This window comes from Thunnus albacares, chromosome 9, assembly GCF_914725855.1.
Source record: "Thunnus albacares chromosome 9, fThuAlb1.1, whole genome shotgun sequence".
Classification (NCBI taxonomy): Eukaryota; Metazoa; Chordata; class Actinopteri; order Scombriformes; family Scombridae; genus Thunnus; species Thunnus albacares.
Window position 1 is genome coordinate 28,524,447 of NC_058114.1, and position 22,137 is coordinate 28,546,583.

The 22,137-nt window shown below is 39.8% G+C and overlaps 1 protein-coding gene across 2 annotated transcripts; it reads left to right on the plus strand.

Moving 5' to 3' along the window:
* Positions 1–4,530: 4,530 nt before the first annotated feature.
* Positions 4,531–21,304, plus strand: bcl6aa (BCL6A transcription repressor a). 2 transcript variants are annotated; one of them, XM_044361721.1, is made up of 10 exons: positions 4,531–5,565; positions 12,604–12,696; positions 16,760–16,931; positions 17,046–17,267; positions 17,354–18,316; positions 18,652–18,833; positions 18,975–19,142; positions 19,256–19,386; positions 19,709–19,846; positions 19,975–21,304. In XM_044361721.1, exons 1-10 carry the CDS (start codon positions 5,538–5,540, stop codon positions 20,116–20,118), a joined length of 2,241 nt encoding a protein of 746 aa, XP_044217656.1. In that variant the 5' UTR covers positions 4,531–5,537; the 3' UTR covers positions 20,119–21,304. The 2 variants fall into 2 exon arrangements, with proteins under 2 accessions (XP_044217656.1, XP_044217657.1); XM_044361722.1 differs by lacking the exons at positions 4,531–5,565; positions 12,604–12,696 and adding an exon at positions 14,446–14,537.
* Positions 21,305–22,137: the final 833 nt, after the last annotated feature.

Here is a 22,137-nt window from a genome sequence, read left to right on the forward strand (position 1 = left end):
TAATTTGCAAATAATTGATAAGGTTGAGACTACACAAAATCATAAGCAAATAGTTGTTTTTTAAAAGGTTTTGAGTGTCAGTGAGAAACAAAAGGTGGATACAAAGCACCTCATTTTATAGACACATATTTTCTAACTATATTCAAATACCTTTTACGAGCAGTGCCATGACTTTTGAAACCAAATTTAACATTTGAAGTTTCCCTGTAAAAAGTAACACATGGTAAGACATACATTTCCCAATAAAAAGACAGATAGAGCAGCTTGTAGGGTGTTTATGGACATTATTCTCCATATTTAAAGACACACCTGTGCTGTCTAGCCTACCATCACTATAGAGTTGTAAAGTTTAAGGGACCACTGGTTCTGGACGTTTTTTTTCCCCATTCAGTATTCCCATTTCAAATATTTCTTTAAACAAGCTCCTTAATGTTACTGAACAGAATCCTACAGGTTTATGTTATGACCACCAGCTTAAATTATTTCAACTTTGTTTATGAGAAATCACATTTTGAAAAGAATACTACAATACCCATGAGCCTCGGCAATTGGCCTGAATAAGAGCAACAAAACTCTTTGTTGCTGAAGTTGTAAACTTCCATAGTCATAGTTTCTGAATTCACTCAAAAGTGACCCAGAAATTGAAAGTAAATTGATTCACTCTGCAGGTTGTGAAGTCAGTTTTCTCAACATCATAATCCTTATGCTACAATCCATTGCAAATCAGAAGGCAATAGTTCTGAGTTGGTATTCCCAATTTCCAATCTAAATGCATCCCAGTGCATCTGTTTGGGAAAACATGGACGCCCATAGCAAACTGATGTTTGGAGGGCCATGTACATGCATGTACATACAGGGCTTCATTCAAACCCAACAGTACAGCAGCTGATTTATCAGATTAGCACACTTTAAAGAGATGGAAGGAATAGGCTAGTACTGCATGCTAGCAAAAACTTCTATTCAGCGCAAATCAACTGAATGGAAATGGCAACTACAAAGTTGTTACAGCACGTTTCTCAACACAAACACTACAACACATAAAGTAAAACATTGATGAAAAGGTAATTCTGCTTACTGTTCACTGTGTGCGCCACCATATTGCTGTGACATCAAGTGTGTTTCTGTCTGTAAACTTGGGCTAGATGGATCTTGCCTGACTCTCCGACTTGAAATTTCAACTTGAGTGACTGTTCCATTGCACTTTTCCGTGTCGGAGGTTGTTTTTTCCGAATTCCGGGTGCAATGAATTGCAGCATTAGCTTCTGTCCACTGTTGGCTGTTTCTTGCTGAAATGCACCTTGGGAACCGTAGTTAACTTCTACTGCCAAATCTTTATGTACAAAGTCTTAAACCTTCAACTTTTTACTAAAGAACCACATATTTTCTAATGTAGTTCTTTATCTTTTAACCAGGAGAGTTTCATGCTGATCATAGGAGTGCACAAATGTGAGTCATGTAACGTTGTTTATGGGACAAATTAATGGGATTTTTACCTCTGGAACTAGGGGCGCCTGAAATAGCTCCTCCCACACTGCAACTGTATTGCATTGCTGCTTTTAACTAGCATGTATAGCAGCAATCTCAGGGCACATTTGCCACCTCATACGAGGTGGAGGTTCCTACTCCACCGGAGTTCCCCACCCGCTTGATGATAATGACCCGCAAAATCACAGAGGTACCAAGTCTTACCAGTCCATAGAGGGCCAAGAGGGGACAGGAGATGTCAGGGAACAGTATAAAGCCAACATTAGCTAGTGTTGGTTCTCTTTGCTTTGGTTTGATATAGTCACGTACGGCCATTTTCAATTCAAATCACTACCAAAAATATTTTGGTATTAGCTTTCCTGACAACTTTAATTATATTTTCAGTGATGAAAGTCGGTGAGTGTTCTGCTTTTTAAACTTGGCACGGCAACCACAGTTGGTGAGGTCAATGAACGAAATGTACCTCAGATTTTTGGTTGTACATGTTGTTGAGGAGTGGCCACATAATTCAGCTTAACTGATCTTGTAACTCCAAGCAGACGCACACAATATGTGTATTGTTAGAGAAATCGCATAATAATCCATCTTATTATGGGAACAGTGCAAGAATTAATAACTTAATGTGGAGTTCCTCTTAAATTTTGTTGTATAACTATGCAACCATATGTAACCAGTTTAAACAATTTTTGTGTGATTAACCAAAATTCCCTGTACTGCCTTCTGCGTGCATAACAAAAACTTACAGCACACACCCTTTGAAACATGAACGCTGAATTTGGTCTCTCTTTGAGTATTTGTTCTTGTAGATTTCAACTTTCAGTATATCATCAGCATGCTGCAATGAAAATCACACTGGAATGCCTCAGACAGATTTTATTCCTGATATTGACGATCACACTTTCTGTATACTCACACTTTTTTTTTACTGTGGGTTTGCTAAAGAAAGACAATCCTAGAATGATCCACAACAAAGCCATCACTTCTGAATCATCTGTTGTATGTAGCCTGTGTTTCCCCCAGAAGTATATTTTCTCTTCACTCTATAAATGCCAGCTAATGCAAAGCATGAGATTAGGCACTTCTGACCTTTATTAGAGCTGATAGCAGCTGCCGTGGATACCTGGGGAGCTCCATGTTGGCACAACAAAGGCTAGTAGTGGAGTTAGATTACAGATCTATGTGATAGCAGGTGAGTGAAAATGACAAGCAAGCATTATCCTTCACTGATGTGATAATTACCTGCAGTCTACTGGCTCAGAAAGGTTATTGTGCACACAAACGAGCTGGGAATGCTCCAGGAAACTGAAATAATGCAAAATAGCAGTTTGTTTATGGGAGGTCTGTGATTTCAAATCAATAAGTGTTGAAAAAACTTCAAGTGACGCACACTGACACACTTGATAGACTGATAACTTAATAATGTATAAATTCAGGCTGCATCGCTCATGTCACAAGTTTCCTGAGGGCTAAATTTTAATCAAATGGCTCATGTTTTTCTTGGAAAAGATAGTAGGTGTTAAATTCTTCCGCGGACAGTGCGAGGTCACTGTTTGCAACTCCCAGACAATTTCTACAAACCATGCTGATATGAATTACTGCCAGGCACGCCGCAGAGAGAGAGAGGATGCTGTGAATCGTTGATCTTCTACTTCCAAAAGGACAGGCCGAGCCAGAAATATGATGTCTGTCTGGACTTTAAAAACCAAAAATAAACACTTCATGAAATCAAATCAAGTTTGCATCTAGAAGGTTGCAACGAGAAAAAAAAAAAGCCCCCTTTTAAAGAATTTGGTTGATCCCTCTTTTGTTAATTTGATGCAGGCCGAAATTACATCAGATGACAGCATAATCCAACATCATTATCAACATCAAAATGTGTTTGACGCTGTTTGGCCCGGGGCCGACGGCAGCGCAGCTTCTGTAACGGGATGATATGGATTACACTTTGCAAACCGACCTTGCCCCCCCTCTCATTTTTTATGCCTGCCAGTCGAACACAGTGATGACCGCATGCATCGCATTGCTGCCGAATAAAACCCAAATATCCCTCTGATGATTAAGGTCACTCATACACTGCTCTACACAAGCCATCCTCTTATAAGCCTCGCAGAGTAGAAGAGGGGGGTCGACGACTCGGGGTCCACTCAGTCTTGATGTCTTTATTGTTATTTCTCTTTAGCAATGCTCAGGTTCTGCCTGCCTTCGCTGCAGCTGCCGGTGACAGTAAGAGGACAATACAGTAATCAAAGTTTTCCTCTGAGGCAGTGTGACCTGTTGTTGGCTTTCATTTGTGTGTCAGTTCGGAGGTTTAAGCTGCTTCATGAGAAGTTTATCCCTGGATCACAGGGATCCGAGGGCTCACCGGTCATTTGCCGTCAGTATCCCGAGAGCTCAGATTGTTAGGACTGCTTTATTCTGAAATATGATGGAAATGTGTTGGACTAATTTGGTTTTAGCAGGATTGGCTGAATATTAGTCCACTCATCCAATGGATTATCCCATGGCTGCGATGAACATACTGTACACAGACAGATCTGTCACACACCCATCTATATCTCATTTTTCTCCTAATGTTTATTCCTCCTCGTATGAGTGCACGTTCTGACACGTTCATGTCTTATTTTCCTATAATGATGACAGCACTTATAAGCAACACAGCGCCTGGTGCTGACACAGTAAAAACCGTGCAGCATGTAACGCTGTTAATAGCGAGAGCTTTGGGAGTTCTTACCCGCTGAGGTGAGCTTATCTGCACAGACAGCATGTGTATTCATTTAATCTGAGTTCAACATCAGGTGTCAAGAATGATTACACACTGATACACAGCGTTCGGCCAATTGCTTTTACATTAACACTATGGATTCATGTGCAGGATACATCATAAATGCTTTATTGCTTTGCAACCAAAAAATAAAGATGAGTTGATTGCATGCAACTATAATTATTTGATATTCATATGCTATTAAAAAACACTAATGTAACAGTGATATTAGCATTTTTTTTTTCAAAATATTGCTTTTCTGTTTTCAGGATTTGCCTCCCTAATTTTCTCTCCAGCAGCCACATTACTGACCTTCCTATTGGCTGTGCCAGGTTGAAGTGACAGCTGGTGTGATGTAATAACACCCCCTCTACTAGACAAGTTATAAAGAGCAATATCTAGTTCCATGGATTGAGATAAGCTTAGGTAGATTAATGCTCCAGGACACTGAAATGTTTGTTGTATAAAAGCTCTGTTTATAAAACAATGTGTCATAGCTGTATATGAAAAACTCTGATCTGGCAGATGGCCTGAGCTCCGAGAGTTCCTCCACATTAAAGGCACTGCTGGTCTATGGTTTGTGTTCCTGTGGCTTAATGGGATTTTAGACTCTTCATTCAAATGAATTATATATAGAAAAACTGGGATTATTTTACAGGCTGTTTAATCTCTTTTTTTTTTCCCCAAAAAACTGAGCCTGCCCCACGGTTTTAGCATTCGTGGAAAAGTGGAGCGACTGAGTGCTACAATCAATGAACGCTAGAGTGCAGGCGGCCTATCAGCTCAGAGAGCCAGAGATGCCCTGTGGACCGTTGCACTAACATGAAGCGTGCTCAGTCGACTTGACTCACTTCAGCCCGGCTGCCGTGCCGCTTTTCCAGAAGCATTCCCATCCTGCTGAACAACGACAGACAGAGGCTTCACCAGAGCTGCTCCGCCACTGTGAGACACAGATTCGGTGCCCTTTTGCACTGAAGACAGCTTCCTCCCTCCAGCTTTAGCTGCCACTCAGGGGAGGCTCTGGCACCAGTCACACTTTGCATCCTGGATAATCTAGCTACTTGCCAGAAAAAGAAATAAAACTCTGGTGAAAACAGTGAGGCGGGTTGTTTTTTTTGCCGTGCTCCGGAGCTTACCGTCGTCAGGTAGAGAAGTTGATAGATCTCAGTGACTGGCACTGCTGAAAAGACTTTTGGAACCGCTGCAGAGGCCCCTTTGCTTCCTGAACTGGGCTCACAGCTTTGAATTCAAGGTTCAGCACTGCCGCCTGATTCCCACTACAGATCCCATCATGCCTCACTCCTTCCAGCAGAAAAAAGGTAAGACTTCTTCTGTTTCTCAACATCTGAGCAAGTTAAAATGACAATATCTCAACTCAGCGCTGGCAAGATAAATGAATGTGGAGCAGAGCAATGCTGCAAAACAGAATGAATTCCTGGCAAACCTTGCTCGAATGAAAAAAGAAAAAAAGTTTAAATGAAAATAAGAATTTCTGAAAGTTTTTGGATCGCTGTATTACAAGTGCTTGTCTTACACTGTCATGTACAAGGACAAAATGCTCGGGGAAGATTAAAAATTGCATAATGTCAACTAATAATTGTCCACAAATAATAAGTTTGGTTATTCAGAAGAAATATAACTATATCCAGAAATACTTTTGTTTATTTTGTTAATGTTGATAAGATTTGTCATATAATTTTCTGAATTCTGTTGTCTCACATTATGCTCAAGAGTGATTATTGTATTGAAATGCACACTGTGTGGAGAGACGGAACAGCTGCATGTAATTTCAACTCTGAAATAAGACAAATAAATCTGAAGACATCTATTTCCCTTCTCATTATAGTCATACTTCTGTTAAAATAAAGACCATAAGAACGTCACTACTGATGAGTGTCAACAGAAGACAATCTTCTACTTCATCTCTATATTTCCATACAGCATATGTGATAGCTAGCTAATCTCTGAGGTCAGATCAACATACTGCTCTATCATTTGAGCTCTCAAAGCTTTAACGAGAGTAAGCATGCAAAGCAACTTTAAAGCACATACAGTAAGTGGCTGCAGGTCTTGATAAAACAACTGACATCTGATATGCAAATGAAAGTGCCAAATGCAATAAATAATGTCCTTTAGGTTTATCTACACTATGTAAAAAACATGGAAATTAGACATTTAGCTTGAGCCAAGATAGAATCTGAGGGATTTGAGAGAGCTTTTTGATTCACATTTTGATTTTAATTTAAGTATACATACAGGTATGTCTACATAAAAGATACTTATTGGTTTAAAAAAAAAAAACTTTTAAGCAGCAACATACAAGCTTACTGAACCCTTTTTGAATGTATGAATTTATACTTAACTGACAATTCATGTACAGGGTGATTTGTGAAATTTGGTTGTTGATTTTCTGTTAAATTTACATGTGATACTATCAACAAATGCTATGTGGTCTTGTGCATGCAAAGTACAACATTTTTCAAAGTGCAGCAGATATCAACAGAGTCTGTCTGATGTGTGATGTAGAACAGTTATGCGAATGTGTTGAACACAGGATTTGTCACTCTGGTCTCTTGCATCAGCACTTCCACCTGGCATTTCCTGGGCTGGAGTGATACTTTTAACGAAAGCTCTGAGGAATACAGTAGCTTTTAACTACGCTACATTAGTAAGAATACATTGAAATCAAAAATATGTTCATCTCTTCATTTCAGTCTTGCATAAATACAGATTAATGAGGCTTGACGGTTATGAGAGTTGATTTGTTTCTAGCAAATATAAACAGTGGGAGGTTTTCCAGAATTTAGAAGAAAGCACTGTCTAGCTTTATTTATTAACTGTAAGAAGTGTGTAGGCGCTGCCAGAAAAAAAAATGTTTCACACGGAAAATCAAACAAAAAAGATACAGTTTAAACAAAACTAATGCAGTTGATTCAGGAACTGGAAACAATGATTGAAAATGATGAAGTCATCACATTTCTTTTAAAAAATGACATTTTTTATTTGTTTTTGATTAACTATTTGAATATGTACATGTATCTTTAATATTTTATGTATATATTGTCCTTGATATTTGCAAATTCATAAAAAATACCAGAATGATCTCCTCCTGATTCCATGTCAGTTGCCAGAGTTTAAGGGTTTTTTTTTTTTTTTTTTTTTTTTGGTAAAGCAGTTGACTTCTGGGGCTTGGTGGGATTGCTTTCATCCTCGCCAATCCCATGTTTCCACGTTGGATTTAAATCCATTTACTGCTTTGGCTGGAGGAAACCAAAAAAAAAAAAAAAAAAGCTGACATGAAAATACACCTATATACTAATGGGAGCTGTTAATGTTTGATGCAGACAGATTCTCAATCTAACCATCCTGACACCTAAATACACTCAGGGCTAATGCCAGATGAAATTAGGGAAGCTCATCGAGAGTCACTGTTTAAGGCCTCTCATGTTTGAATGTGAGGAAATTAAGAAACAACGCTTTACATTACATTCATTTTAGGGTTCTTATAATGCAGAAGCAATGGAGACAGCATACACATCCACCGCTGCAGCTCCAAATGTACTGTTTTGCTTTGTGCATGGTTCTTGTTGACCTGCGACCCGGAGCTGGTGTGTTTAGTTCCTGTTTAACCAGCCCTGTAAAACAGTATCAGCAGTTGGCATCAGCTGTAGGCACCTACTTTGACCTGGCAGTGGGAGAAATGTAACATGGGAGAATTTGATATAGTTGAAAGCAAAACTGGGCCACAGCATGACGGAGGGAGTTCAGGGGCAAGAGAGAGGAACAGACAGGAGAGAAGGCTGCAACGGTTAACTGATGGAATGACATAAGAGCTGAGTCCCCAATAACAAAACACAAAAACACTGTTGTGACTGCGTCTGTGTGGAGGGAATCTCTACAAACTGTTCAAATACACTCTGATAATATGAAAATGATTTTGCCGCAGCGTTATTCTTCAGTGACAAACCCTCCAGATTCAACATGGGGGAGCAATCAGTACAATACATAATACTAAACAAAGAACTCAAACTGGTTTAGCAACTTTAGGCTTTGATCAAACATCACCATAAACTTGTTGATAACGGGAGATGCTACTGGTACAGTGGAAATACAGTGGAAATGTTACCTCTGTTGCCTTAACGGTACAAATAGCAAGCATGAAATGAAATCTTCACGGTGCTGTCTTTTTGCACAAAGCTCTGTTTATATTCATCACTGGCACAGCGTATCAGTGGTAATCTGAGACTCTTTAAATCACTGGACACAGTTTCTCGAGAAAAGTGTGTTTATGTTTTTGTGCTTCGTCGCCAAAGAGCTGGACAATCACAATATGAAATGAATATGCTGAAACACCCATTTAGCATCTCAGCAGGTATTTTACATTGTTACAACCTGTAGTGTACAGCAGCAGTTCCCAACCTTTTTTGTCTGATGTAACCCTACATCCCTGTCAAATAAACTCAAGTAACCCTTCAGCAACACTGACCTTTATGTTTCAAATGTATTCATTTCAACTGATTTTGAAGTGCATGTTGGATGGAGCAACACTACAAAACATGGATATTGTTATTTTTTCATACAATTGAATTGTAAATGTTTAGGTGGGTTTGGTCAAGTTTCCATTCCTACTATACTTGGTGTGGCAAAAGCTGAATCTATCATCCATTTGTCGATTACTTTTAGCTAATTATCTATTACCTTCAGCGAAATATTTCATCTACTATTGTTTAATTTTAGGTTATTATTTCAACCATTTAAATTCCTTACCTTTAGCTAACGATTTCATCTGTGTATTTTATGTAATTATTTCAATCCTTTCAGCTAATTACTTTGCTAACTACTATTTATCCTTTACATTAGGCTAACAATGTTGATGTCTCTGCTAGCATGCTAACTAGTTTTCATGCTCTCAGAGGCAGAACAAGGTGGGAGGTGTACTGTGCAGTCTGCCTTATTTTAGCTGGTATTTCACTAATGATTGTGACAATAAATTTACTATAAAGATTTACACCAATTTCTATTGGGGTGAATATTTTCCTCTAAACACAAATTTGTCTATATATATTTTTTAATCAAATCAAATTCTGTCTTGTCTTTTATTGTGTCTGTCAAAGACAAAATAAAAATGCTACGATAGGGGAAAGAGCTTTATAAGACACAGCCAGAATATCAAGATCTACAGCGTGATAGTAACTAATAGGTGTTGTGACAGAAGTGTGGGAAAGGGGGTTGGTTCAGACAGATGATTCTTACTGGATCATTATTGAGGGTGGTGCAAAGAAATAAGACCCACTTGTTTACCATTTGAATCTCTGCGCTATGGCTCCTTGCCACTGAGAATGGATACTTCTGTCAAAACCCTGAATCCGTGTAGAGACACATAACAAAGCTTTGAAACTAATCTGTGCAGAAGTTGTCCCAAATTTAACAACTCCTCCTCATGTGCTCTTGGAACTCCCGCATTTGCAGCCCTGGGCATGTGAAAGAAAAAAGGAAGGAAAAGCAAACACTCAGATTCTGAAGATTTGTAAGGATGGTAGCTATTACTGCACGCTCGTACTATGTATCCCCATGTGTTGTGGAAGTAACTGACCCATCATCCAGCAGATGGCACACTGGCAAAGGACTGTTTGTGGTATGTGTGGAAAATTCCATCAAGTTCGACTCGGCAGGCTGCATTCCTGGCTCCTCTCAGCTGGCCTTGAGAAAGTCCTGAATCTACATGCTTTGATTTGACTAAATTGGAATTCTAGCCCACTAACACGCCTCTGCTCATACTATAACCTTAGCATGTAGCTTGCACAGGCAAGCTGATGAACTCAAGGTTATCCACACAGGCACACAAACTTGCTCCAAAGTTTGTGTGTGTGTATTTTCTTTTTGAAATAACTGATAAAGGTTTTATGTCCATGGAGCCTCGTTATTGACCACCAGAACTGAAAAACTTTTTTGGTTGTTGCTTTTCTACAATACATGCAAAACCTTTGAATGCACTATCAAAGTATTAAAGAGGAGGAAAACCTTCCAAATAGATATTTACAATATTCACAGTTATATTAACAACAGTCCGTATAATCAAGGAACTCGTTTTAGATAGGTGTGAATCTCTGCAAAATCTTTATCTCTTATTTTCTACTCCTGGTAATCTTGCTGTGTGTGTGTGTGGGTGTGTGTGTTTAACCTTGTCAATGGGATGAAAGACAACTTTCAACCTGGAGTGTGTTAGCACAGAGACACACAGCAGAATTGTTGCAAGCAGACATGATTTCATGTCAAAAAGGACTGTCTGTTAATTAAAAAAGCAAGAGGCATGCATCCAAGTAAAGTGTGCTCATCATTACCTGCACTGAAAATCTTTTGAAGTGGCATCAGTGAATTTTCCACTGCGTCTATTTATTACACCTCATGCTCTTTAACTGACGTTATAAATTATGCATGTCATATGTTTTCAATGATCTGCTCAAACAGATGATCAAGGAAAAATTATAAATACATACAATAAGACTAGAAGAACAAATCTTTTTATTGATGCACTGCAGCTGTGTTACAATTTCGACCTGCAGTTGTGATGCTGTTTGACAAAGCGCAACTTTGTTGTGGACAGAGCAAGAAAAAAAAAATGCTTCTGGGATGCATGGAGTTAAAAAAGTGAAACTCAACAATATAAAAAGAAATTCTTTTAAAGAAAGGAACTAAAAAGACCTCTGTAGCTAACAGCATTATCTGTTTGGTGTTACAGCTTGGTTGCATCATGCCTCTCAGAACAAAACTCCACACTCACATCTTTGCTGACAATGAACACTGAAGTTGGCAGAAATTTGCTGTGAAACGAGACAAAAGTGCGCAGTTTATGAAAAAAAAGTGAGGCAACCTCCGGGCCTCAGGCTTTTGTCAGTGGGCATTTCTATTCAATGACCTATCATGCACCAAGTGTAGGCAATGATACTGCTTAGAGATGTTTCACACTGTGTCAGAAGTGTACCAGATTCTTTTTAATGTGCAGCAGCTGTTACTGGCTGGCCAGACTTGAATCACTGTCACAACCTGCTTTGGCTGTGATTGTTTTTGAACAGCATGCCACTTAGACAAAGAGACTAAGACTTGAACGTCACAACTCATTGTTTACCTTTATGTCCTGTCTGGGTATAAAGGGTTAATTGATATACCGTTAATAAAGTAAAAATGTGTCCTGTGAGTCCTTTTATTAGTTTAAAACTGGGGATATTGATCAGGTACCCTGCACTCTTTCTCCGTCCTCTGTAAGTGGGTCATTTATTTTTGCTAGGAATTGGTTGAGTAAAAGTTTGCCAAGGATTTGCAGTAATTATCTCATCCTTCTATAGCTGGGCACAGCATGGGGCCTTGGTAAATTACACATCTCTCTCCTAACTCCTGGATGGTTTATGGCCGTGCATTATGCATAACTGTGCTGGAGCGCCTTAAACATCCCCCAAGTGGATTGAAATAAAGTTGACGCTGCTCTTTGTTTGGAGCTCAAGATAGTCTTTATTTGGCAGTGCTGAATCGGAGATTGCTGTAAAAGCGTGTGTCTTAATTATTTTGGAGACTTTTTTTTTCTCCCCAATGGTTTGTGAACACCTGGAGTGTTTTTAGTGGGATGCAGGATCCAGATGGGCGGATGCTTGGGCAATCCACAGGGAAAAGTCGGTTACATTACAGCGGAGTGTTTCGTCACAAAAAGGGTTAAAAAAGAAAAAGAAAAGAAAGGCGCTGCATCTGATTCATTTGGATGCCTGTAACACAGTCTGTTGTACTCTGAGTGACAAAGGTAACCAGCTGCTCGAATGTCCATGTCAATTAAACATCATGTGGTGATTATTGTGTAATAGCGCTGGCATCAAATAATTTTTTAATCTAATTAAAATGCTTTTTTAAAATAGGTCTTGCAAAAAAATTAGGACACGAAAATCAAGAGTGATCAGTTCTTCAAAAGCTGAAAATGTATTTTATACTTTTACACTAGATTATAAGAAATTTACTAGATTTGCCTCAAAGGCTTTATAAAATATAGAAGGATCAGGAGAAGAAGAGCAGGAGGAAGGTTTTTAAAGTTCAGATGTGGATACTTTTACAAAATATAATAGAAATCCACATGGCATGGCTATATGTGTGAATATGAGATATTCTGATAATAACTGACTGATAAAGTGAAGCTCACGCTTGATATACTTCAGCATTCAAATATTTCACTGATATTGTGCCACCAGGGCAATTAAACGTAACTAGGGGTTCTGTGTTAATTTGTAATATTAAAACTACTGAAGATAAATGATATACTTTTAAAGGAGTGTAATATATATGCTAATAAATTTATAAATGTTGTCATCTCTTCTCAGCCCAGCAAATGCTCTTTCTGTGCCAAGGAGTGAACGGGATGAGAAAAGACGGGGAATCCATGGTTTGGAATCACCACAAACAAAGTTTCCAAGGTGAGTCACTAACAGTAAGTGCTTGCCCACATCTCATGACATTAATACAACTTTCAGATGCGATCATACATATCCCCCAACGAAGCATCCACAGCTATTTATCAGTAAAAAAAAAAAAAGAAATACTTAAATGACTGTAATTCACACCAGCCCACATCCCCATGCAAAGCTGAAACAAACCGCACAGCTCAACTTCTCTCTCTTCGTGCAGTCTTTTCATACAAAGCCTGGCCTGTGATACATTTAAGACTAAAAGAGCACAAAGAAAACACTAGTAAACTGAGAAGTTTAAAAAAAGAAAAAAAAAAGTTTCTGTTTATTCTTGCCCATCTCTGAAATGACGCAACAGGGAGTACACATGCCTTATATTAAATAGGAGGGAAAAGATATCACAGCAATGCATTCAGTTAATTTTCCAGGAAATGTTTTCACTTTGCATATCAATGAGCAATGTTTTGGTTGTAAAGTGTGCACATCACCTGACATGGACAATTTCACTGGCACCCTCCTCGTTCAGATTAATTAGAAATCCAGTCAAAAAGATTCTTTCTTTCAGGAAAGAGAAAATGTTTTCAAAGGAAAGTGAGCTGCTGTCCACATAAGAGTCTGAAACTTATCTGTGTTTGAGGAGGATCAGATTTGCCGAGGAGTCAAAAAACACTGTAGCACCAAAAACACCCGGATATGACTGACATTATATTTCAAAATGCTTTTAACGAGTCTCAGATCATTTTTATCATTATTACTACACAGCAAACACATGTTCCTGGTTTTGAATTATAACCGAGGATTGACTGCATCCACTACAACCTCTCTGCTCTTGTCATGCTTTTAAATAGGTGATGCGCTCACTTTCATGCAACAAGTTTTCTGTTATCATGGAGTTAAATAGCCTATAACATATAATAATATAGCCTACTGTAAATCGCAGCTCACAATTAATTTTTTGTTTCATCAACCGTCTACCAAAATCATCGTTTTAACGCAATAGCAGCTACAAAGCGACTCTTTAAACCCGTTATAAGCGCAGATGAGGATATTAAAAACTCACTATCAGTCAGTCAAATGCCAATTCAACCATGCACTGAGATAAACTGGAAAAACCACACCGTTAAGCATTCACATCTACACGATAACACGCTCAACTGACTGCCTATAGACGTGTGAATAATAAATCTATTAAAGCGTTCCTTTTTTTGCGACAAACCCCCCGATGGCGATTCGCAGCATTCTCCATCTATGAAGTCAACATACCTGCAGGACATGTGGCTAAAAACAACAACAAAAAAAAAAGAAATCTGGATAAGAAAGAAAAATAAGGCTGTCACATCGACCTGTCCGCATGGGCCTAATTAAGATGTCTGTCTGTGTGCTGTACATGTAAGGTCTGTGTGTTAAATGCGACGAGAGGCAGCGCAGCGACACATTGCTTAAGTCATGGAATATAAATTAGTTCTGAGAATATCGGGGGTTGGGTTTAAGGAACTGGTGACGTCGCCGGCTCGACGTCCTGTGACTGTGGATTCAACCAAAAGCAGGGGGGGTTGTACCACTATGAAACAATTTCCTACGTTATTTTATAAGATAATACTTATTTTCTCACTTTTTTAAACATTGTATTTATGCCGTGCTTGCTGTAAAAACCACTGTTCGTAATAACAGCTAGAATAACCGCTTTGGAAATAAGTTGTTATCACCACGAGGGGAGAAAACGTGTCTCCCCTGCCTCGGGAAAGTGGTACGGTCTCGGGCTCAAATTCCGAGAATTGAGCTCGTCTGATTCTTAGAACTGGGGTTCTTAGAAGTGGTGATGCAAGAAGTTTCTAGGAAAGCGCTACCAGGTGATTTTTTAAATTCTTTTTTTTTTCTTTTCTAATTTGGCGCGAAGTTGTTATCTGCTATGTATTGCTGTTGTTTTAGACATAGCTTATTTATCCGTTTGTGCTGTTTAAGTGTGTGTGAAGACGGGGCTGTGTGACTGTGTGTGCTGCCTGGCAGGTTGAGACTCTGAAGCGGCTGCGGTGGTGTGACAGGCGGCGCGCAGATTCGCTGCTGCCTCGACGCTGCGCTCCGAGCGCAGTGGGACATACAGCAGCTTCCCGTACCGCGCTGACACTGAGTCATGTTGTAACGCTGTAATAACGCTCGGCTTAGATAACTGCTCAGAAGAAAATTGTCATATCTGACTGCTGTAAACGCTGTCCTAGAGCCCGGGCTGTAGTCCGCGGTGCTCGGGTGGATATAGTTGGCTGTGTTAACAGGGTCCGCTGTAAATGCGCTCTGCTTTAGTGCCACTTTGTACGTGAAACAGCCCAGTGTCAACAAACAGTGTGGCGGCGGCTTGTGCGCGCTGTCAGACGAACTTTGCTGTCAGCATGGCAGCCTCAGGTTCAGGGTATTTTTACTTCGCCGCGGCTGCGGCGGTAATTTGCTCTAATGGAGCGCAAAGGGCTGCGCCGAACAAACCCTTCTGTTACTGTAACATTGTAGCGGAAATATTAGTGTTGATGGGTGTGTGTTTTTTCCGCGGTAGAGGCTACAAGACACGTCGTCGCACCAACTTGTCTCTTGTTTCCACTGTGACACTGCATGATAAGCAAGCCTACCTAACTACATGAAGTTGAAGGGGTTTTACTGTGGCTGAGATGCGCGCAGAGTTGGCTTCAGCTTTCCTGCAAAGTGTTGCCTCATTTCTATCACGGCCTGAGAGTTTCGGTTAGACAGTATTTCTGCTCAGAGGCTGCTAGAATTAGACCATGTGTGTGGGCATATATAAGAAAATGAATTAATATTAGGGAATAAATCTTTGTAGGCTGGCATCAATCTGTGTGCAGTCATTTGAATTCACACACTGAAATTTAAAAAAAAAGTTTCAGATTGACTGAATTTATAGCCTATAACTGAAGTTCACAATATAAATATTTTCTGAAGTAGAGATGCAGTTCATTTTGTTTTAATTGTTGGCTGTTGGTTAGTGACTGGAGGTCATAATTCACCAGCTCTGGATCAGAGGACATCAGTAGTCTGCATTCTGTTCTTGGTCTATTTTCGGACAGACATCAGTTTTCACATTGAGTTAAAGATGTTGTCATATATCCGCGTGCGTGTTATAAAACCAGTTGTGTCTTGAGTTAATGAAATGTTAGTTTTCACTCCATAAAGTCACTGACCTACAAATGCATTATAGCATATTGGCAGACTCATGCGAATACAGAGCGCAGCTGGGCTTCACAAAAACACAGTTTCTTTCATAGCATGTGAAGAAAAGTGGCACTTAAAAGATACAATCATGTCAAGGCCATCTTGCGGTGGAAATTTGGATGTTAATTGTGTGACAAAAAGTTTTCAGTGAATAGTGAGCTGCTTCTTGTCGCCGTTATTTTCCTTATTTTATCAGCCTGCTAACTGTTAATAAATCCGACACAGTCTTGCTGAAAGCAAACGCTTTCTCCGTCGTATTTAACTCAGAGAGACAGTTTATGCTCATTTTGATATATGAAAAATAAAACCGGCAATCTAGTTCAAAATCATGTTCAGCAGGGTACATCTAATGGTGTTTATAATTTGAATAATTTTTACTTTTAATCACCAGTCAATGTCCAACGGAGTAATTATTTCTGTATGTCTGTTTTAAAAAAAATATTTGATTTAAAAAATGTAAATAAGACTGTTTATTATAGAATTATATCATTCATACTTTTGTCTGTTCCAGTCAATAATCATGTGCTACAATTTTTCGTTCATCTAAATATAAGAACTTCATTTGTTACATTAACCTGTCAACCAGTGGTTCAGACAGAAAGTGAGTGGAGAGAAATTACTCCAAAGGTAGACATTTAGATGTCTAGACAGTGTTTATTTAATAAATGGCGCCGCCTTCTGGCGGAGCAGCTGTATGTGTCTTACTCTGCCATGGCAGTAAAGACCTTTTTGAGGGTCATAAATAAGAGTTTTTTTTACTGAAGGATTACCTGTACTTCAGCAGCGATCTGAGGCATATCAGTAAATTAACCCAGTGAGACATTTCTTTGTGAAATAATCGTTATGTTTCTTCTGTTTGCAGAACTTGAGAAAATGGCTTGCGCAGCAGACAGCTGCATACAATTCACACGCCATGCAAGTGATGTTCTGCTCAACCTGAATCGGCTGCGTAGCAGAGATATTCTCACAGACGTCACTATCTTGGTTAACAGACAGCAATTTCGTGCACACAAGACCGTTCTCATGGCTTGCAGGTGTGTGTTATTTAAGCCAAGTTATATGAGCACAATTTTCTGCTGCTGTTTGAAGATGAAGTGACTGATCTTTTATGCTCTGTCTGTATTTCTTTTTCTTTTTCATGACTGCAGTGGGCTGTTTTACACCATCTTTACTGACTCCCACAAGTGCAACCTTAATGCTATCAGTCTGGACCCAAAGGTGGATCCAGAGGGCTTTGCCATCCTGCTGGAGTTTATGTACACCTCCCGTCTCACACTAAAGGAGAGTCTGATTATGGCAATCATGAACACGGCCATCTACTTGCAGATGGACCATGTTGTGGACACCTGCCACAGATTCATCAAATCCAGGTTGGTAGAAGACTGTTGCATTACAGCTCAATATAAATCCATCATCAGCGTCTGCATGTGTTTAACTTTCTCCTTCCCCTCCACAGTGATCCTGCTAAACTGCCCAGAGATGAGTTTTTGGTCAGTCCACTAGTTTTACCTCAGGATGTCCATGCTTACCGGCCCCATGATGTTGTTGACAGTTTGCACAGCCGTGTAGCTCCATTCAGGGATGGGAGGCCCTACGGTTCAAACATGTTCAACGGGGTCAGCACCCCCAGCAACTACCATCTCTACGGGCAGTTTCCTATGCCAGGATTCCCTTTCCCGCTCTGCAAGCTGACTGATGCCAAAAACGCTTTTGCTGACCTCTCAAAGAGTGGTATCCATCACAAGCATTGTTCTCCACATGACAGCGCCAACACCATCAGGGCAGAATACTCCAGGGCGGTTGGCACCAGCTCCTCCAGCATTATTCACTCCACCGCCTACGCTTCCAGAGAGGTAGGGAGAGACGATGAGATGAGGAAGGAGAGCCACGAGGGGCTCAGCCAGTCTATCGGTCTAGGTACAAGAAAGCGTGCGTTTCCTGTGTTGACCTTCGAGCACCAGAAAGACTCGGGCAAAGAGCACGCTCCTCAGGCAGAGGAAGACCTGATCCATCAGCACTACCCGCTGGGAATCTCCTCTGCTGGACGCAAGAGCCTCATGAGCAGCCCGCAGAGCCCCCTCAAATCAGACTGCCAGCCCAACTCCCCAACAGAATCAAGCAGTAGCAAGAACGCCGGCCTCTCCCAAGCTGCCGGAGCGCAAGCCCCGGCAGGTGCGCAGGACCCCAAAGCTCGCAACTGGAAGAAGTACAAGTTCATCGTGATGAATCAGAGCGCTAAGGAAGACGAGGTGGGGATGAGGGATCCCGGGCTGCGTTCGCCTCAGCGCCTTGGCCTGCCACCTTACCTCCACCCCAGCGACTCGGAGAACCTCGACCCACAAACCACAAGCAAGAGCAACGATCACAGTGAGGATCTACCTGTGCCCCAAGCTAGTCGTCTCAATAACATCATTAACAGGTGAGGGGTTTTTCTCCAAATAAACAGCTGTCTTTTGGCTTAAGAACAACTGAAAAATCTAAGTTTGATATGTGACTCTTCATTTTATCTTCTTTATAAAGTATGTATGACGCACTGGCAGAATTTTAAGATAATGTTGGAAGATCAATAGAAGTATTTTATGCTAATTTGCACTTTTACACTTGTTTTTTATAATCCAGTAATCCTGTGTGCCTCTGAAATCTGACAGTTCATTATCGTCTTTGTCTTGAAATTTACTGTCCTTCATTTTGGACTTGCACCGTGATTAAGTAAGGAACTTGAAGTATTGAGAAGTATTTGTGTTTTGTCTACAGTGCACTTGAGGGGTCACTGAGGAATGGTGACAGTCATCCTCCACACTACCTGAACCGCCTAAACTGCTCATCGTGCGGCTCTCAGTCCCCACAGCACTCAGAAGTCTGCGCCAACACCTCCAGGTCCCGTCTAGCAGAAGACATGGCAGAGCTACATTCAGAATACTCAGACTCCAGTTGTGGTGAGTTTATTATTAATTCTGAGCTTATTCATACAACAAAAGACTGATATTAGATGTCAGCGGCTACTGCGAATCAAAAAAAAGTTACCCTTTGTTATTTAGACCTAGAGGTTAACATTTATCGTGATTTCTCCTGAACAGAGAATGGTACATTCTTCTGTAATGAATGTGACTCCAAGTTTGCTGATGATGAAGCACTGAAACAACATATGCTCCAAGTACACAGCGACAAGCCATACAAGTGTGACCGCTGCCAGGCTGCTTTCCGCTACAAGGGCAACCTTGCCAGCCACAAGACCGTCCACACAGGTACACCAACGAGCTACATTTATATCAATTTTCTTCATCTAAGAGATGAATGCACCCTCTGCTCCTTCACTCTTTTGTGCTGAAGTGCTTTTCTTTGATTTTTTTATTTACAGGAGAGAAGCCGTATCGCTGTAATATCTGTGGTGCTCAGTTTAACAGACCAGCTAACCTCAAGACTCACACTCGCATCCACTCAGGAGAGAAGCCATACAAATGTGAGACGTGCGGAGCTCGTTTTGTACAGGTAATGCTGAACATTTTCTCTTTCTTTCATGTATGGGCTAATAGCACTAATACTCAACTCTGAACTGAACTGAACTGAACTGTAATTATGGTTGGGTATTGTTATTTTCAGCTTTACAAAAGTACCCATAATTACAGTAAAGAACATCCTTGAGGGTGTTTTGGCTTTTATACAATGAATACCAATACGTGTACTGTGAAAAATTTCATCAAAGCGTGTGTGTGCATTGAAGAATTTCAATGCACTCTCTTTCCCAGATAAGAGTTTGCATTCATCTGTCTGATTGTTTGGTTCAAGCTGATTTTCTTTTTGCTGTTTTCAGGTCGCTCATCTCCGTGCCCATGTGTTGATCCACACGGGTGAGAAGCCATATCCGTGTGAGATCTGTGGAACACGCTTCCGTCACCTGCAGACACTGAAGAGCCACCTGCGTATACACACAGGAGAAAAGCCCTACCATGTAAGTTGACATGCCGCTTCTCAAGGTTACAAAATCGTTAAATAACGTGAATATCTTTGGAATCAAATGCGAGAAATCACAACACTGTAAAATGCCTGAAATTAATGTTGTGCCGCTTTCTTTTTCAGTGTGAGAAATGCAACTTGCACTTCCGCCACAAGAGTCAGCTACGATTGCATCTTCGGCAGAAGCACGGCGCCATCACTAACACAAAGATCCAATACCGTATGTCAACAGCTGACATGCCCACTGACTTGACGAAGGCATGCTGAGTTGTAAGAAGGGAATCATTTTGACAGAGGCAATCTTGACCTTGGCATTTAAAGACCCCCAACTTGTACAATCATCCAAAATTGTAGTGCCACACTGTGTTCATTAGACATATAAATTGGCTGTGTATGCCATTCTAAACGGGTTTCCACTACATGTGAACGTAGAGCCACATATGGCATCTTAGTCACTTTATTGTTTCTAAATAGATATAAATATATATAGTATATATATACAGTATGTTGGGAGTGTTTCTAAGCTTTGAAGGTACGTATATAAAGCTTTATTTTATTGAGAAGGATGGAATGTAAACAATCAGTTTTTTGAAAATACAGTATTTTATATCAGAGAACTTACTTTTCTGAAAGTATTGAAAATTTTGATTGACGGGTGGTACATATATTTTAAGATAACGGGATTTGCGGCTGTATAGAGTTGTCTATACATTTTTATGTAGATGTACGTACATGTTGCACCATGTCAAGTTGCCATATTCATGTGAAAGGAAAAAAAAAAAGACATTGTAATTGGGTTTTGTCTAAAACATATCAGATGACTGCTGCTGTCTGATGAGGATATGCATGAGGTACTCTTACTGTTGCCAGTTGTCAGTGTACACGAAGTGGGCAACTGCATAAATATTGTGACATATTGTGTAATTATATCTGTGGGATTGCTCTCTGCGGGCAGAGCCAATCTACGACTAAGTGTTGAAATGCATTTCAAGGTACTGCTTTGTTATGACCAAGAAAATATTTTGCTTCAAACGTATTTGTATAGATGTGACTTTTGTTTTTGTTCATTTGTTTTTCATAAGTGAAGGTTTACAGTTTTGGTCATAGTTACAGATCCTACTTGTGTAAGTGTTGAGATTTTTTTGTTTGTACATACACTGTGTATTCAATGTGCCTTTCTCTATGGTGACTGAATTCCTCTCCGTTCAGCACAGCTCTATTAAGGTACAACTCAAGGACACCACTAGTCCTAAATCCCTGAGTGAGTGTGTGTGTATGTGTGTGTGTGTATATATTTTTAAATGCTTGTTACCAACCTTAAAACATGCAAATTCATCATTGTAAATATTCAGGACTTGTTTTTGGATTGGGCTTTTTTAACTGCATTAAAATTATTGTACAATGTTATAGATGTATGAATGTAAAATAAAGGTATTGGATTTCTATGTATTAACATGAGAGTCGACTCTTGATTTGTCAGCGAGTTCGTCACATGCGATGTTGAATTTACAGGCTCGCAGTTCAACTATTTTTCCAGACATACTGAGACAAAACCACTACACACACACACACTAGTGTACATAGCTTGTAAACCAAATATGGCACAACATATAATACGCATACTATCATATAAGCTTATGAGGGCATTTCAGCCTTTACTGAGTTCAGGATTGTCATTTTGAAAGGGAATTATCTAACTGTATCCACAAAAAAAGAAATGTGCAAATAATACACCTCAGCTATTTCTCTTAATGTTGATCACAACTGAATCCAATTTCCAAGAAATTAACTGCATCCTACTGCCTTTCAAAATAATCTCACATATTCCTCCTTTTTTCAAGTTTTACTGCAAATACTGTTCAAAAACTGCGGTAACAGGGAGATAAACTACTTAAAATTGGCAAACATTTGTAATTTTGAACTGGATATTATTAAGACAATGTTACATATGGCTCCAGCTTCTATTTACATTTCTGGTATCATTACTGGCTGAATTGTCATTTACCTTTTACTTCCTATTCTTATCAGTTGTACTAAAATCAACACAACTCCTTAAAAAAGGCTACTGCCCACTAAAAGTGTCCACCACACCTTCACTTTCTTGTGAGAACATTTAAAACAAAGCTATGTATTCTTTGCTAAATACCACTGTTGTCTTAAGTGACAATAATGGGATAATGGTATGTTTAGGGTAAATTGTAAAAGAAATAGTGCAACAGTAGTTCACGGAGAGAGGGCTCATGAAGTCAGCAAGCTGAGTCAATATTGTCAGTTACATCGCAATTT